The 17,956-nt window shown below is 45.7% G+C and overlaps 1 protein-coding gene across 3 annotated transcripts in view; it reads right to left on the bottom strand.

The window, feature by feature from the left end:
- Positions 1-2,994: 2,994 nt before the first annotated feature.
- Positions 2,995-17,956, bottom strand: part of prkd3 (protein kinase D3) — a 54,724-nt gene continuing 39,762 nt past the window's right edge. For all 3 annotated transcript variants that reach the window (XM_062523189.1, XM_062523186.1, XM_062523190.1), the window contains exons 9-19: positions 17,355-17,478; positions 16,918-16,995; positions 11,568-11,853; positions 10,154-10,206; positions 9,740-9,812; positions 8,653-8,759; positions 8,025-8,186; positions 6,994-7,092; positions 6,577-6,844; positions 5,583-5,668; positions 2,995-5,322 (exon numbers count right to left, since the gene is read on the bottom strand). In XM_062523189.1, coding sequence (XP_062379173.1) covers positions 5,149-5,322; positions 5,583-5,668; positions 6,577-6,844; positions 6,994-7,092; positions 8,025-8,186; positions 8,653-8,759; positions 9,740-9,812; positions 10,154-10,206; positions 11,568-11,853; positions 16,918-16,995; positions 17,355-17,478 — 1,510 coding nt within the window. In that variant the 3' untranslated portion in view covers positions 2,995-5,148. The remainder of the gene's footprint in view (positions 5,323-5,582; positions 5,669-6,576; positions 6,845-6,993; positions 7,093-8,024; positions 8,187-8,652; positions 8,760-9,739; positions 9,813-10,153; positions 10,207-11,567; positions 11,854-16,917; positions 16,996-17,354; positions 17,479-17,956) is intronic.

Genomic DNA, 17,956 nt, shown 5'->3' with positions numbered 1-17,956 from the left:
AATTGATTGACTGCTGTTTTTGAGAATGAAGTGTGTGTATTGATCTGAAGTTCAGCGATTGTTCCTGGTATATATGCACAGATATCTCTGTTAATTAGACATGATCCTTGTTGTTGGAGCATCGGAGCAGTAAGCTAGTGATTTGTTGTGTATGAGTATACTGCCTCATGGTGCTTTTTCCCCTCCATCTTGGAGCCAGTCCAATGATCAGGGCTGGCATCTGGAGTTCATTACAAGTATTTACACAATATGTGCATTGTGAACCTGTTTGATCCAGGCTTTCACTCCAATCTCTTGAAAACTTTTTTTTTAATGGAGTGCCAAGCCTTACATCATAGGGAGCGCTGGATTGGCAGTTGTAAATCCTGGAAAGAGACCACAGCCCAAGAGCCTCTGCGGCTTCTCTCTCTCCCTCTCTCCCTCCCTCTCTCTCTCCCTCTCTCTCTCTCTCTCTCCCTCTCCCTCTCTCTCTCTCTCTCCCCCTCTCCCTCTCTCTCTCTCCCTCTCCCTCTCTCTCTCTCTCTCTCTCTCTCTCTCTCTCTCCCTCTCTCTCTCCGTCTAACCATGGCCATGCAGCTCTACGGCGGCTTGCCTTTTACTGTCAGCAGGGTCAATAAAAATGGCATCTCAGATCTTGCCAGAGCTTGTGGTGTTGGCCAGTGGAGCGGAAGAGATTGACCGTCGCCTTCATGCCTAGTAACACTGCACAGATGGGCACGCTCACCCTGGCATCGGTCCCCCGTATGACCTGACCAGGGATGGACAGACCTGGCTCTTGTGAAAGAGTGAGTGAGGGAATCCTGTGACGAGGACAGCCCTGGCAGTGATGTTTCTTCAGCAGGCTTGTGGTGGTGGATAAAGTAGGGAGTGTCACACACCTCTTAGTTCATCTGGGTTCCTCTTAGAAGTGGATATGTGAAGTCGACCTCACCCACAACAATCCAGCCACATCTCTGCACAACAAGTACTCACTATGAAGGCAGGCTTTGCTCTCTCTGACTCCCTTCGCAGTATCACAAGGAGAATACAAAGCACAAAGTTACAGCCAATACAGAGAGTGATCTGGCTCAATCATGTGTCCAAAGTAGGGTGACCAGATGTCCCTGGTTTCAGGGTACAGTCCCTGTTTTTTTGGTTGCCTGTCCCCGGGAAAATACAGAAAAACTACCTATGGCCCCGTTTTTTGAAGATAAAACTTGTGTGTTTTTCAATCAGATTGATAGTCAAACTGAAAATGTCCCTGTTTTTTCCCCAAATATTTATGTCCTCGGTTTTGGTCTCAGACATCTGGTCCCTTTAGTCCAAAGTGCTCTGCATATGGGCACCACTCTCTCCCTTGGCCACACATTCCAGTGCCATCATTCCCAACTGACGGGCATTTTTATAGACAAGTTTAACTCCATCATTCCCAACTGATGGGCATTTGATAGACAAGTTTAACGCCATCATTCCCAACTGACAGGCATTTGATAGACAAGTTTAACGCCATCATTCCCAACTGATGGGCATTTGATAGACAAGTTCAAATAATACTGCACCATGGGGGAGGGTTACTACGTGGAGGGTGTGTACAGTACGTGTTACCTTTCAACACAACCTCTGCCGTCTCTGTGATGATGACATACTGTACCTCAGTCACCACCTCAGACATCCCGTGCCTCGTAACATTACACAATAAACACAAGACATGAATGAATTTTTCTGATGGCTCACAACAGGAAGCCAAATTGTTTTGATGTGAATCAAACAACCCAACCATTTGGTGAGTTTACTGTTGAACCTATGATTGTTGTAAACTATAAAGAGCAGCTCCACGCCGACAGTGGAGGATATCCGAGGCAAAAGAGACGCTGTGATGGTCTCAAGACCGCAGATGCTACACTGTGACCCGAGAGCACACACAGGTCGTGTGTTGCCCAGAGGCAGACACGAGGGAGATGACTAAAGATGGCAGGGGTGCCTGGCTGTCTCTGCCCCCAGGCCCCTCTCCGCTATCAGCTCCAGCATACGCCACCAGCCTGCCTGCCACATCTTGAAGCACTTTTCAGCGCAAAGTGATGAAGCAGCCGAGAGAGAGAGAGAGAGAGAGAGAGAGCTTTGCATTGAGACGTACGGATCATTCCCCTCACAAGCAGCTACTCAAACACAGACCTCCGATGGCAACAACTGAAGGGCTTCAAGGTTTTGGGCATTTCAGGTCACTCCCAATCTAGGGCATTTTTCATTCATGCAGAACAACATTGCAGTTGTATATTAGTCCAGTTAATGAGCCAAGACTGCATTGGCTTCTCCCTCCGACTGCGTTTAATAAGGGATGTTTGATGCTAGACCTGGAAAGCCCCCCTCTTCCTTGGCCCTTGTGCTTGTCTAGTTTCAACTGAGACTCGAGCACTTCTCACATTGTTGAATTTCGAATGGGTGACTTCTCGAAGGCAAGACTTCTCCTTTCTTCCCCCATCACGAAGCGCCTTGGTCCCATTCTCCTCACTATCATGTTACTCCGTACGGCTTGCAGGAGACGCTCAGCTTAATGGTTTGGCGGTTAAGGAATTACATCCAGCTGCTGCAAATTGGATTTGACATGTGGTGCCACTATTGCGCAGCGGTTAACTTGGCCAACACCCTCCCACCACCCACTGGTCCTTCAGTCCCTTCCCCCAAGTCTTGCGCACACACACACACACACACACACTTGTTCAGACAAGCACAAACACATGCTAAGACATGCAGCATACACGCAACGCAAACACCCGTAAACCCTAAAAACCCAGCAGAAGCGGCTGCTTAAATTGTGACAGCGCGGAGTAGAGTTTTTTTCTTCCTTTCTAAATTCTAAATCTCACCTCCTCCTTCATAGACACGTTTGGCCAGTGCCCAGCACTGGCTCTCTCGAGGATGCTCAGTTTCAACGGACTTAAAGAGTCTGAAGTAAGACTTCAGCTGAAGTCAAAAAGTCTGACTTAAGGGTAACAAAGAAATCAGTTGATATTTTTTTTTTATTATTAAAATCTGTATGTACTAAAATATACAAAACACGTACAACTGCCAATCCAGTGGCAACATAGACAGTACAAGGGTGGTCTTTCCAAAAATCCCAAACCATAATGTCACATTCAGCTGAGATGGTGTTTTGCCACTCTAAACAAGACTTCAATCTTTCAATCTGCCAAAGTTCGTTAACTTGCCCTCTGAAACAGAAATATGACATCCCAGTGGTAGTGAGCAGACGTTGGCATGCAGAAAAGCGGGGTTCTACTTTAGAGCGTTCTAAACCTCAATGTGACATTGACATTATTCAAACTCCTTTGAATGCTACATACACATTGTTCTTTTCGTGGTTAGACGTTAAGTCCAAAACCCTATTAAGTTCATTTGAAGTGGAAACTTCGCCATCATTGTCTAGCCTACAAGACTAGATGTGGCATTCAGACATGGGCAATGGCTTAGCACTATAGTATTCAGACACATCACAGACAGCTAGTGTATCCTAGCCTCTTGTCAACTCCTTTTTCCAAAGGCAAGCCTGTCTGTGTAAGGGATTTAGAGTAAACATGTTACAGAGTTTATTGCTGAACTGTAAAAGCAGACAATAACACACTGGCTGCTCTCAAAGTTAAAGACAGAAAGCACGCATGTGTCAAAATCTAGTGACATTATTCCGGAACTTATGAAAGGCAGGGACTCGGGTTTTTCTTTGTGCTATTGTGACCAAGAGGCCAACCTCACCACTCACCAGGAAAAGCCTTGTGGCATTGGAATGTGTATTACTAAAACTGAAGGAACATATGATATGCTAGAGTTTGGATGCATTGTCTACCACAGACGCACAATCCTGCAGACAACGTTAGTGTTATCCAACATGTTAAATGACAAGCCACATGAAATAAAACATATTCAGTACGGAATGCTTTTTTTTTTTTAAAAATGTTGGCCATGAAACAATATGAGTGGGCTGCACACTAGGGTATATGTTCTCAACAAAAACAAACATTCAAAATTCACAAGATTATAGCCCAAAATTCCAAAATATGATAGTCAGTGTTATGTTTTCTCATTAGTTTTACGCAGCCATGACGGTTGTAATAATATACTGTGCAGAAGTGGTGGGCATCCTGAATACTGATCAAAGGGAATGATCATACACACCACTGAATGATCTGGTACCACTGCATTCTGCTAGAGCTCCATTTTTATTGTTTCAGACAGACTACCACGCTTTCTATTCAAAAGACTCATAGTCACCGCTGGGGATCGAACTCCCTGTGCTTTACAGTGGAAATATTGCTTTTGAAAGGGACTGGTCTGTGGTACCTATACTGTAGGAACTCTATTTGAAAGGCCAGGGCTGGAGTGGGTGCCCAAAAATGCTTGTCAGTGTGCCCTGGCTGTGTATCTTTGGTCTTGTTATCATAACAATATTACATGTCTGTTTGTAGCAGCCAGTTTCTTGTCTCTTGATGATGGTCCAGTAGCTTGCATCGAAGGCTATCAAGGGAGAGCTGCAGCTGAGAGAACTACTGTAGTCTCTCAGATAACACGGTCATATATACGGTAAGAAAAGTGTTCCAGTTCAATACCCTCAAACATTATTGAAATAACAAGTAGGAAAAAAAACAAACAATTCCCATTCACGTTATAAAAAAAAAATCATGCAAGCAAACATCTCAACGTCTCCCAATTAAAATGACATTTAATATTATTATTCATGTCATTAATAATAATACTGTTATACTACTGCATGTTCAGTTGCCTTCTGTCTGTCGCTTTCAAAAGGCTAAAACACAGAATGGCGATCGCCCTTCCAAAGGCAAAGAATGCATGTTTAAATATAAAAATATAGATATATTAAAAGAGAGAAAGAGGAAAAAGAACGGGTCCTTTACAGTCTGTCCACGTGGGCCTCAGCTTGCCCACTGTTCGTTCGTAGCACCTCTACAGATCCTGGTGCCCACTGGCCCACGATCACGTGTCTATGGAGAGGACAATGCCCTCCGTCCTGCACTGTCCGAGTCTCATGTACTGACAGCGGCCAACGAGCCCTGTCCTCCTCTGGGAGTCTCTTCACCAGCAGAGAGGTCTGCTGTCACTCCTCATGCGGCCACACACAAACACACACACACACACAGAGTGTGGTGGTCCTCCGGGCCTCTAGGGGTCCTCGTCCATGTCGTCTAGGTTGGGAGCCATGATGAAGTGTTTGGGGTAAGCGAGGGTGTGCTGGTTGGCGTGCTCCTCCCAGCGCGCGTCGTCGCTCTCGTGCGTGATGTAGCGCTCGCCCCTCCGCGTCTCGAACTCCCGCAGGTCCAGCCAGGTCTGGTAGTCCTGAGAGCCACCGCAGTGAGGGAGAAGGGGAGGAAGAGAGGTAGAGAGAGAGAGGGGGAGGGAGAGAGGGGGGGAGGAAGAGAGGTAGAGAGAGAGGTTGAGAGACAGTGAGGCACAGCAGCATTTTGTTTTCAACCCACTCTCTTGAATACTGTCTATAGTTGCTCCTCTCTAAAGCTACACGTGTCACGTGTTTGTGTGTGTGTGTGTGCACGTGTGTGTGAGTGTGTGGTTGTGGCTAGGTGAGTGTGGTTGTATACCTGTAACCATGGGTGACTGAGCGACTTGTCGACGCTGTACCGCTTCCTCATCTTCACCTGGAGAAGGTTGTTGATGAGGTCTGTAGCTGTTGGATTAACACACACACACACACACAAGGCTCAGAGGTGGTGTAGCCAACTGAAGTTTGTGAAATTGTTGACTAAGGTACCGAAGGTGAGACCTCAGTTGACCCCTCTGAGTGGGACTGGAGGTCGGTCAGACCCAGGGTGACTCATAAGGACTTCACAATTCCAAAGGTCAGGACGCCACACACACACACACACACACATATGCAAACTCACCGTAAACCCCAGACAAGTGGGCGGCAAAGACTAATCTCTAACTCTGACCGAATATCCCCTGCTGTTCAGACTGAGTAAAATCAGAACTGAAGCACTGTCATGAGCTGGGTCATGAAAACACCGCTCTGACCTATACGTAATTTCGCTGACTCTTACTTTCAAAAGGTTTCTCTCCAAACACTGCCATGACACATTTGGCTGAGTCTCATTTTCAAAGGTCTTTTCTTAACACTAACATGACAAATCATGGAGGATTTGTTTACATTTAATCATTTAGTCAACACTTACTAATTCAATCCACATGCTATCTTGACTTGATTCAGCTTACAACCGCAACCCATGCACTTGAGTGAGCTGAGTCTTACAGGGACGCTACACACAGCATGTACTGTAGCTGAAGCTTCCACTATAATCAATGGAACTGGCTACACCAGACGTGATAGCAGCATGTACTGTACACTAGGCCTATGCTTGAACAAAGCTATTTTGCAGATCTGGTGTAGCCCACATGTTAGTTTCAAAGTTTTTTTCCCCTTAAAACTAAATAATAAAAATTGAGGTTTGTATCAAACCGTGGGTCAAAAATCGTGGTACAAACCGAATCGTGAATTTTGCATATCGCTACAGCCCTACACGCTATCATCACTTGATTCTTCCATTTATATTCTATATTCTATCCCTACACACGCACCTTCAGAGGATATGTCCTTCCAAGGTTGCGGGGGATACATGAAGGCTGCGTTCTGGATCTGGTCGTTGATGTCCTCGTCCTCGTTGAAGGGGAAGGTGCCGCTGAGGCTGACGTAGACGATGACGCCCACAGACCACATGTCCAGCGAGCGGTTGTAGCCTTTACTCCGCAGCACCTCCGGGGCCAGGTACGCCGGCGTCCCCACCACCGACCTCCGGAACGACTTCTCGCCGATAATTCGAGCGAACCCGAAATCACAGAGCTTCACCTGCGTGTAGCCGCACAATTAGGTGTGTTACTCTTTTTAAATCATTTTAAATAAGTTGAAAATGCTTGACAAACAGGTGAGCAGGTGACAGGTTTAAGGTTAATAAAGTTGACTGATGTTAGCTAACGAACACAGGTGAGGAGGCGTACCTGAGGGAAAGGCTCCGCCGATGCGAGGAGAACGTTTTCAGGCTTCAGGTCACAGTGGACGATGTTCTTGAAGTGCAGATGCCTCAGGGCGACTAGGATCTGTTGGATTAATCAGAGGGAGCGCATGTTGACTTGATTAACTTTGCAAATGCAAATGTGGGGCACACGCCCGCAGTCCCGCACCCCAGACCGGACCGGACAGAGAAGCGAGCCGCTTACTGCTGATTCACCGCCGGCCGTAAACAGCCACAATCACGAGCACGAGCCGAGCCCTTTCAAGAGAGGCTCTCTGGGCAACACACATAATCAATTACGTCTCCTTGATAGTGATGGATCTGCCTGCCTGCCCGCTGCCCACGGGCCACATCAGAGGTCCGGCTGTGGCCGCTAATTGTTAGCTGCAGATCCAGGCCTAATGGACGAGCTCCTGTTCTCCTCCCCCCTCCATCCAAGGACCCCATTCAGGGGCCCCTCCGCTCCAATCAGCCCACAAGGTCTGCCACGGGCCCCGGGAGCTCTAAATTCAGCAGGAGGGGCCCGACCATGATAGGATCCAGACTACTGTCCTAGTAAATAAAAAGCCCTCTCCACAGACCACCAGAGTAAACAGACGTGCATGTGTCTACCACTGCCTATAACGTAAGGCTCACTGAAATAGAGAGAGAGAGAGAGAGAGAGAGAGAGAGAGAGAAAAGGGGGGGATGAGGAATCGAATATCAAATATAGACAGATGGGACAGATGAGGTAAGAGAATAAAAAAAAGACGCCTAGGCACATGATAGCTTGTTTCTTTTCCTGTGCAGTCCAATCAACTCATGCACCCAATGCTACACAGAATGCAGAACTCCACTTTGCTATAACCCAGTATATTTCAGTAGAGTTTTGATATACAGTATAATAACAATCATTTATAGCCTTTCCATTATTTTCATGTGGCTAGCTGGTTGGCATAAAAAAGACTCATGCCAATTGTTTTGCCAAGACTGAAAAAGATGGTTAAAAAAATCCCTTGTACAAGGGAAAGCACAGACCTGCGTAACCAGGAACTTGGTGACCCGCTCCGGCAGCTTGCTCTTCTCGCTGGAGAGGATCATTTCTAGCATGTCACCGTGAAGCTTCTCCATGACGACGAAGACTCTCTCTGGTGTCTCAAACATGCACTCCAGGTTGACAATGCCGGGATGATGCAAGTTCTAACAGAAAGAGACAAGTCATGCTTTAAACGCAAGGCAGCCATGAGACCAAACTTCTCAAAGAAAAAAGTCCACTATGTATCAAACACCTGGAACCTTCCATCAGACTTGTGATCTGGACATATGAGGTCCGTTCAAATTTGGCAAACAGTGTCAAACATTCATGGTGAACATTGTTTTCTCTGAACAGTTCAATTTGAACGATTTGGTGTAAACATTCCACCGTTACTGTAACACTTCATCCAGCTCATGTCCAGATCGACTACCACCTCAGATTGTTTGCGAGTGTTCGCAAACGTTCACCAAAACACTCGAGGCAAATAGAAACCTTTTTCGCAAACATTTGCAAACGTTTGCCTATGTTTGCGAATTTGAACGCGCCTCTGATTTGCAATTTCTCTGTTTCAGCATGTTGTCTGCTGTGAGGGCAAATACAGGACATAACAGGCATCCACTGTCTGCTCACCTGTAGAATGGCCACCTCGTTCCTCAGTTGGCTCTCCTGTTTGGTGGGGAACCTCATTTTATCAATCACTTTGATGGCCACATCTCTCCCTGTTTTCCTGTGTTTCCCTGTAAACAACATACAGTTTCATGTTGGAAAATTAACATTCTAAAGAATATCTGGGTTCATTGAATTCTACATAGAATTTTAGAACGTTGAATTGTTGCGGAATGGAATCTTGTGTTAGAATGTTCAAAACCCACCCCTTTAAAGGTTAACAACACTGACACATAACTGTGCTACAAACTGACAATAAACAGCATTGACAGTCAGGACACAATGCATGTGAGCCTACCTTTACGGTAAATAAATGTGTACATCCTTCCAACTGCAATCTTTTTTATGTTTGCAAGCGTTGCTACTACCGTTTAGTTACCCACACCACTTTCAATTTAGAAACTATAGCATCATCCCTGCTCATCGCTGATTGGGCAGGTAATCTGCCGACTGATGGAAACACTAGTGAACTGTGGTGTTCCAGACTAGTATCTCTCTGAGAGGAGGTCTAGATGGGCATGGCCAGGCTGATTAGTCAATGCTTTGTTCAATATCACATCATTTAAAAATGCTTATTAATGCATATGAAAATTCAACTACTACATTTTAGATGGGCTTATTTACCCAGAACAAAAGATGCATAAATATGTTTACTGAAGAGAATTAATGTAGGAACAATGCTTTACAAATGATGAACAACACATTAACTAATAGCTCACAAATGCCCCATAGTGTGCAGTTATTATAAAGTGTAACCGTAGGAGGTGGTTAACGTGAGCAGTAAAACTGGGAAATGAAACAAAAAGTGTCTACTGGTGGGGGGTTGATTGTGCAGCTCAACACATGTAAAGTGGTCTTTCCTGTTTTCTCAGTATTACAGATAGTATATACCCTGACAAGTGGTCTGTCATTTCAGCTAAAATTAAAAAAAAGTTCTCTTCCTGTCACACTGACAGCTTTTGTTGTCTTCATTTCACTGACATGAGCCTATAATAAACTTTATCGCCACTTATGCTCAATTGTCAGGGAAAGAGGAGCAATAAAACGGTACCTCCGTATACAACTCCAAACTGCCCTGATCCCAACACTTCGTCAGCAAAAATTTGGTAGACTGAGCTGATATCCTAGAAAAAAAGCAAACATACGAAACGTCAAACACATTTACTTTTTTAAAAGTGATATGTAAACAAAAATGTTTTCATTGTTGTTTCTTGTCTGTACAAATGGACACGCTTAAATCCTTAATTATTTTTGAATTCTGCACACTCGCATCTTCAACAACAGCAGCAGTATTTCAAACAAGTTCAACCCAGTACTTAGACCAGATTAAATGCATTTGTCATCCGTAAAGAACACAGAAGTTGCACATAAAAAGAAAAAGGGAGAAGGAGAAAAAAAACATGACAGCTAAGCCTATGCTGGGAAGTTGTGCAACTGTGTCAGTAAAAAATGCCACAAGCCTCACCACATTCTCCTGGATTTGACTGTTCGACACGGAGATGCTGACGGACAGCTCCTCTGGTGGAACACATAAAGAAGATATAGACCATTAGCCTTTCAGAGCTGGCACCTCAGGGCTGCGTGACCCTGCTGAACTAGCTGCCAGTGTGCTCAAGTGCACTGCACATACTGTATCTCTCTGCATGGGAAGAGAAAGACTGTGCAACATTGGGATGGGGAACTGACAGTTAACATCTTTAAAAAAAAAAAAAAAAATCAAGTACAATGTTCAAATGTAATTTCTGCCATGTGTTTGTAATTAAGCCTGTTAATATGGGGACTTAAACTTTAAACACTGGGGGCATGGATTCACCTAGGGTGACCGACCACACCGTAACTCCACACTCTAGTTGACCCTGAATACTAAGAATTTGATTATCCTCAGAATGATTAAAATAACGTGATCCACACAGTTACGCTATAGAGAAGAAAAACTGTATTATGAAGCATCTCTCTAGACACGCAAGCAGGTTATATGGTGGTATTATGACATAACACTCATTTCACAAAAAATGTGTTTTTCAAACCATCAACCTCTTTCTGGAATTAATACACGATAATGGGGTGCCATTTTTAATCAGAGAGAAACAACTGCAAGCTAGCGCAGGAGTCCTGCTTAATTGAGATTGGCTAATGGGTATGTGTCGCCCATCCCCACCTGTGATTAGGTAAGAGACAGGTCCCATTCTCTTCTTTTCTTATCAAAAACAGCCAAAGGATCAACTGTACCTCTGCACAAACTCTGGCACACAACTAAATGTTTAAGATCTCTCCTCTATCTTAATGTTGACATTTATGAAACTAAATATTTGGTTCATTATAAGTTGCAAATTGTGTGCGGTTGTGTTAACCATCATCAACAGACAGGCATGTCAGAAATAAATGCCAACCACCAGATTCATAACACAAGCAATATAATGAGGTTGTGCAAACCATCTTTTTTGAAATAACAGACAGGCATATAATAGAAATGAATGCAGTGTTATCAACCACCAGGTTCATAATACAACACAGCAATATAACCCTGTAGATCTGTCAAAGACTGGAGGACACAAAGACATGAGGCCCTTATCAAACTTGAGACCGATAAGTTATCAGTCGCAATTAAGTAATAATTTGGAAATTACGGTAGAGATGACTGGTTATCGATACCCAGTCATCTCTACCGTAATTTCCCAATTATTAACCGCGGCTTATACATTGACATTGCAAAATGTCTTCAGGTATGAAGTTAATATATAGGGGCAGTTAATATGGTATTACTATGGTTTTGCTTCTCCTAACTTGCATAAAACACTGTCCTGCGGCTTACACACAATGCGGCTAATACACAGGATATTACTGTATGCCATGAACATCTCCAAGCACTGGCCACTCACTGTGGTCTTTGCCCTGTCCTGCAGTGGCACAGACGCTGGGCTGCGGCGTGACGGGCATCAGTGCCTGCCTGATGGCCTTCTCCCAGCCCTGGGCCACCTCCAGGCCCACGCCGGACGCGGCGAGCGCGGGGTTGTGGACGTGCAGGTGCGGCCCCACCGTGTTCTCCCCCACGTAGTACACCATGGTGGCCGTGATGATCTCGAAGCAGTGCGGGGTCCCTCCCAACGCCAGGCTGCTGAAGTCCTTGGCCGACTCCACCTGAAGTATCTCCGACAGCGGGATCTCCTGTGGGCCAACAGCAGAGCGGGATCCGTCAGTCCAGTCCAGTAGCAGCTCCAAAAGTCAGTGGCTAACTAATTGTGAAAAAGTCCAGTCCAGTAGCAGCTCCAAAAGTCAGTTGCTAACTAATTGTGAAAAAGAAGTTGCTAGAATGAAAGGTCCCCAGGATAAACTCCAAGTGATGACTATTCGGTTAATTCCTCACTAGGCACACCAAGACAGGGTCAGGGTCTCCATCCATTACTAGTCCACTGAACAGTTAATAACGTTTGCAATTGTACATTATTTCTGGTGCTAATATAGTCTCCTCTTATTAGCTATGCCTACACACTGGCTTTATAAGCTTCATCACACAGTGGAGCAAACTCCTGCTGAACTGTCACAGTTCCCTCCAAACTTCAAAATGAGGCGGACGAGCCATCTGGCCAGCCCTTTTAAAAGTCCGCCCTCTGCCTCAGTGTCGGCGAATAAAAAAACCAAACCGAAGGAGTTGGCCTCCACCAATAGGGGCCTGTGTACTGCCTGTGGTCTGCGCGGAGTATCGGATGAAGTGCTTGTGGTTAGCAGGCCGCCCCACGTGACTCAACCCACTGAGGAGCTTCATGATTACAAGGCAGCAGCAAAGCCTTTATGTGTGTGTGTGTGTGTGTGTGTGTGTGTGTGTGTGTGTGTGTGTGTGTGTGTGTGTGTGTGTGTGTGTGAGCGTGCGCAAGTCAGCTTGGCACTAGCCACCGAGACACAGCGACTACTGTAATGGGGGTGGCCGCTGGACAATGAGGGGGTGGAGGCCCGGGAGTCGTTAGCTGGAGACAGACTCGCAGCCCCCCCCCCCATACCCCATACCCCATACCCCATCAGAGGCGAACACAAACCACAAGTGCAGGGGTCTCATCTTCAAACAGGAGGGCCATATGACTTCCAAATGGAGAAGACACAAGCCATGCGCAGCCATGCCGCTTGTCACACGCCAGTAAAGAGTTGCATAAGTTGCCGTGGTCACGGTAGACATGGCACGGAGAGCAACCCTCCCAGAGACGGCTCAGTCGGCCTACAGCCTAAGCCCACAGTCACAGCAGCGGAGGCATACGCCTGATACGGAGATAAGCTAGGGCGGATTTTCCAGTCATTTGAAAGCTGTTTGGTTTCAGTAACATGTAGTGAAGTGAGGTCCTAATGAATTCGGAATGGTATTTCTTCTCTTCCAGACAAAGGGAATGGAGTTAAGAGACAAAATACAAATGATGGAGGACCAAAAGGCGGCATACAGTAAGGAATAAGCCATCTTCAGTGTAAAAATCACTGATGGAGAGTGTTCAATATAGAATACCATGAAACACTTATTATGTAGTGTTAGGCACATTCCCAAAAGCCAGTTAACAAAACATAGCAAAAGCAATCCTTACACACAGGTGCCCTTCATGGTACAATTGAGCAATTAAGATGCAGTCATGCTCTATGGCATGTGTAAACATCCTGAGCAGGCCTGGAGCATTAGTGTTATTACTAAATTATTACAAACATCATTACTATTTTTTGATGACAGTAGGGAAATATTAAGTGACTTTGATACAGGGTTCACTCATTTGAGGGTGGCGTGGGGTGGTGTTAAAAGTCACGGATAAGCCATACAGTGCACACGAGTCTAGAGAGAAGTAGTGTAGGTGAAAGTGATATGAAAGAAATGAGTCATCTTTGACCACATTCTCGACAGGTGGGCATGTGTGGTGTCTGCATACCAAGAGAGCTGAACGCCTGCAGGGGGATCTAGTAGCTCTGTACTGTGAGGGGCTTTTCACTGCCATGGTCTTTGCAAATTAGTACACAGTTGTTCTGAGCAATCACCCAATCTTGTGATGAAACATCTCTATCGTGATGGGAGAGAGCTTTTCCAGAACGAATATGTCTCATCTATAGGACACTACCTCAAACAGAGACAATATAAAGGTTTAAATTCTTGAATTGCATAAGAATGTTATTACTAACTACCATTTTGGAGGCTATTGCCCAATTCCAAGTTAACCCCTCTCCGCTCGATGGTGTTTTAAGCCCCCAACGCCGTCTTACAGGCAGCACTGCTAGCCTGGCACGCCCTCCCAGTGACGTAACGCCTTCAGGCTGTTTCTGTCGCTGGTCTGGTCAACTGCTAATCGGGAAGGATTTCTGAGTTCCCGAAATCTGCGGAACTGCCCCCTTTGGTCGAGAACCAATCAACTTTGAGCAGCTCCAACGGCTCTGGGTAGAGGCGTGTTCAAGGCAGCGGAAAGAGTGTTGTTATTGGTTTAAACTCGGCAAACCGCTTTCTGACATCGACCAGTAGCAAATCGAGGCACTTAAAGGAGGCGGGTCAACCAGCGCTTGGAGAAACCGTGTTAGCACAGTCTGTTGGTCAGTCTCGCAGAGTCTTTGAAAGTCGATGGTAATCAGGCTACAGCACTGCCACCGTCGACTTAAAGGTACCTAATCCTAATCCTAACCCCAACCCGTGCCTAACCCTAGCACCTTCCAGGCAGTGCTGCTGCCACCATCGACTTAAAAGGCACCTAACCCTAACCCTAACCCCAAACTTAACCCATGCCTAACCCTAGCGACCTTCCAGGCAGCGCTGCCTTGAAGACAACATTGGGGGCTCAAAACACCCTCTCCTTACAGTGGGTCCACTGATGATAGGCTACACATACAATCACAATGTTGCAATGTCAAAATCTTCAACAAGAGCAACATGTATTATCAATGGAAGCAATACGTCTAGAATTATGAACTACTAATATTAACATTACTCCAGAAGTGGAAGGGGGCCTTTCTGTCTCCATTTTTGGGGAACCTTATATATTTGAATTATTGAAAACCCACCTTACAACTCACAACTAACAGAATATGTTAGCAGTATGAATAATCTCAAGGGTTTTGCTCTACCGGTCTCCCTTAAGTCTGTTCCGAGGTTTCCTAATCAAAGAGGGAGGGGCATATATGCCACATAACAAGCAGTTTATAGTGAAGGGAGGGCTACACAGAGAGACTACACCCAGCCTGTGGAAGGGGCCTGTTCGAGCCTGTTTACTGCCCTAAACCATTGAAGACCACCAGACCATTGCTGGAAAAAAAGAACAAACAAAAAAAAAACAGTCAACACTACAAACAAAACAAATTCTTAGTTTCAAAAGTAAGCGCAGTCTTAAAGCAAGAAGGAAGAGAGCTCAGCTGGCAAAAAGTACCAGAGCTCCCCGAGCTAAAACAAGTTCCAAGCTGCACATAAAACCTCATATAAAATACCCCCAAACACACCCTGCATTGGCACCCAGCGCCGTGTAAAAGCAAGGGGTTTCCTGCGCCGGCTTTTACGGCTGGGATAATGGAGGGTGTGTCATGATACTGCCGTAGTGAGAGTGGGCTTTCTGAATCTGCGTCCACGACTTCAAAAGAGCCGCGTTCTCTATCTGTGTCCGCCTCATAATGTGCCCTGTTACTCCAGGCGCCGTTTGTATTTTGTTGTATATCCCGTAAAAAGATTCGATGTAAACATTTCTTTACGTCCACAGCTCGGCCTCACAGTCATATGCTACGCTGCCTGCTGTGGCCTGCTGGAGGGAGTCGGCCCACAGTCACTCACCGCAGGGAGCTACCGTTAGCCTAGCCATGCGTCATATCTCTCACCATGACCTGAGGAGGCTGGAGAGATCACACCCACACACTGAGGCCAGTCACAAAAACACACACCTACGCACCAACACCCACATGACAACAGAGAGGGGCAGAGAGAGAGAGAGAGAGAGAGAGAGAGAGATGAAGAGAGAATGAAAGAGAGATAAAAAAGAGAGAGGGGCAGAGAGAGAGAGAGAATGAAAGAGAAAGGAAGAGGCTGCACTGTGTCACAGTAAGACCACATTTGGAAGCTGTTACCCAGAGGAGACCCAAGGGGAGGTCCTCACTGTACACCAGATGCTAGCGTCTCACATCTCTAGCCGTAGCAGATCCCCCATCAGATCACACACACACACACACACACTCTCTCCCTGACAGCCTAATGTCTGCCTCTCTCTGCCCCTTGATTTTCTGAAGCTTTCACGAGTCACTCAGTACTCAGTTCAATACTGTCTTTCACCAACTACACAGAGTTTGTTCTGTGTTCTCTGTACACTTGCCTGGACTTTAATTTGACCACAAAGCAAACACTCAAGGGCAGATTCACTGATGACCGTGGTGAGTGGAATCAGAAAAAAAAATTATTGTGGTCATATGTTTATACATGTACTGTAAATACTTTCAATGCCATTTGAATAGCTAACGGCTGGTAGGCCACAGTGTACTTTCCAAACAGAGGACACATTTACATGTCTCTTCAGCGTGGTTCACGTCTCAGCGAGGTGGCCAGGCCTCTGACAACTTTCATCTCTGACACTCTCTCTCTCTCTGCGTCCTCCACACAAAACATTCTTCCGTCTCTGAGTGTGACCGAGTGTCATGAGGAGAAGAGCAAGTGATGGTTATCTCCCCCGACCTTCACAGATCACGCTGCAGCCCCTCTCTGAATGCTAACCTGGAGGCGGGGATTTCACAGTTGAAGTCACCAACCAGCCACGCACACACACACACACACACACACACACACACACACACACACAGACACACACACACACACACACACACACACACACACACACACACACACACACACACAAACAAATATGCACACACACCCACACACCCACACACACACACAAACAAATATGCACACACACACAAATATATGCACACACACACACACACACACACACACATACACACACACATACACACACACACACACTCACTCACTCACTCACTCACTCACTCACTAACTCACACACACACACACACAAACAAATATGCACACACACACACACACAAATATGCGCACACACACACACACACACACACACACACACACACACACACACACACACACACACACACACACACACACACACACACACACATACACACACACACACACACACACTCAAACAAAAGCCAAATCCAAGCCAAAGCCAAGCCAGACATTCCCATTGGAGTGCGTGATCCAGCCAGTCTTACCTTGTAGAACTTGGCCCCCGAGTCATTCTGAAACAGGGTCAGACTCTTGCTGTCCAGCCTCCAGTAGTGCCTCTTCCTCTGCAGAGATACAATGAGTTTGTTCATGAGGAACTGAGGCTACTCATACCATAAGCAAACACACTACCCCAATCAGGAACAATAGCACTAGCTATCAAAGTAGATACCTTGAATTTCCCCATGGGGATCAATACAGTATATATCTACATCTATCTATCTATCTATCTATCTATCTATCTATCTACCGTCAGCATTTAAAATGACATTCCCAAAATAAAATGCAACTCAAATTAAAAATGATGTTCAAGATTATGCATTTTATGTACTTCTTTAAAATGTATTAGTTGTCTGAAGTAAGTTCACAGCAACAGCAATCCCTCAGCCATGATCCCATGTGTTTCTGGTGGGGGTGCTCTTACCAGGTTGTCTCTGCTGGTGTAGTGCACCATCCAGCCCTCGCGCACCATGGTGGAGCTCCTCCTCTTGGTGTGCTTGATGGACTGCACCACCCGCATGAGAGGGATGTTGGTGCTGGTGGAGGGGCTGAGGGGGGGGTCACAGAGAAGAGGCCTCCGTCAGCAAGCGGCTCGCCTGTGTTCATAGTCACTACTCTAAATTTGAAGCTCTAGCGCTGTGTAGCTAAGTAATACTGTAAGCTCCGAGAGGCTAGTGGTCGGAATAGGGAAGTGGAGAAACATTGAAAGCTGTCGTGTAAGCAATTTGTGGAAATCAAGGTTGTGGTGTTCAAAGTTGTGATTGAACAGAGATGCATATACCACAGCCGGGCCTAAGAATGACAAACTTCAAAAGTAGCTTCGCTCCAGTTTTAGGTGCGTACAGCATGTGTATAGGTTATGGTTATGGAATTTAGCTGATGCTCTTGTCCAAACCGACTAGCATAATAAAACAATAAAATAGTTAAAAAATGATCAAAACAATACAATAGTTAAAATACAGTATGTCTGTCCCATTCCTGGATCAAACCTTGGTGTTGAGGTCAAAGATTACAAAACCCATACAG

This window comes from Sardina pilchardus, chromosome 20 (assembly GCF_963854185.1).
Source record: "Sardina pilchardus chromosome 20, fSarPil1.1, whole genome shotgun sequence".
Classification (NCBI taxonomy): domain Eukaryota; kingdom Metazoa; phylum Chordata; class Actinopteri; order Clupeiformes; family Clupeidae; genus Sardina; species Sardina pilchardus.
This window is presented reverse-complemented; position numbering and strand designations above follow the sequence as displayed.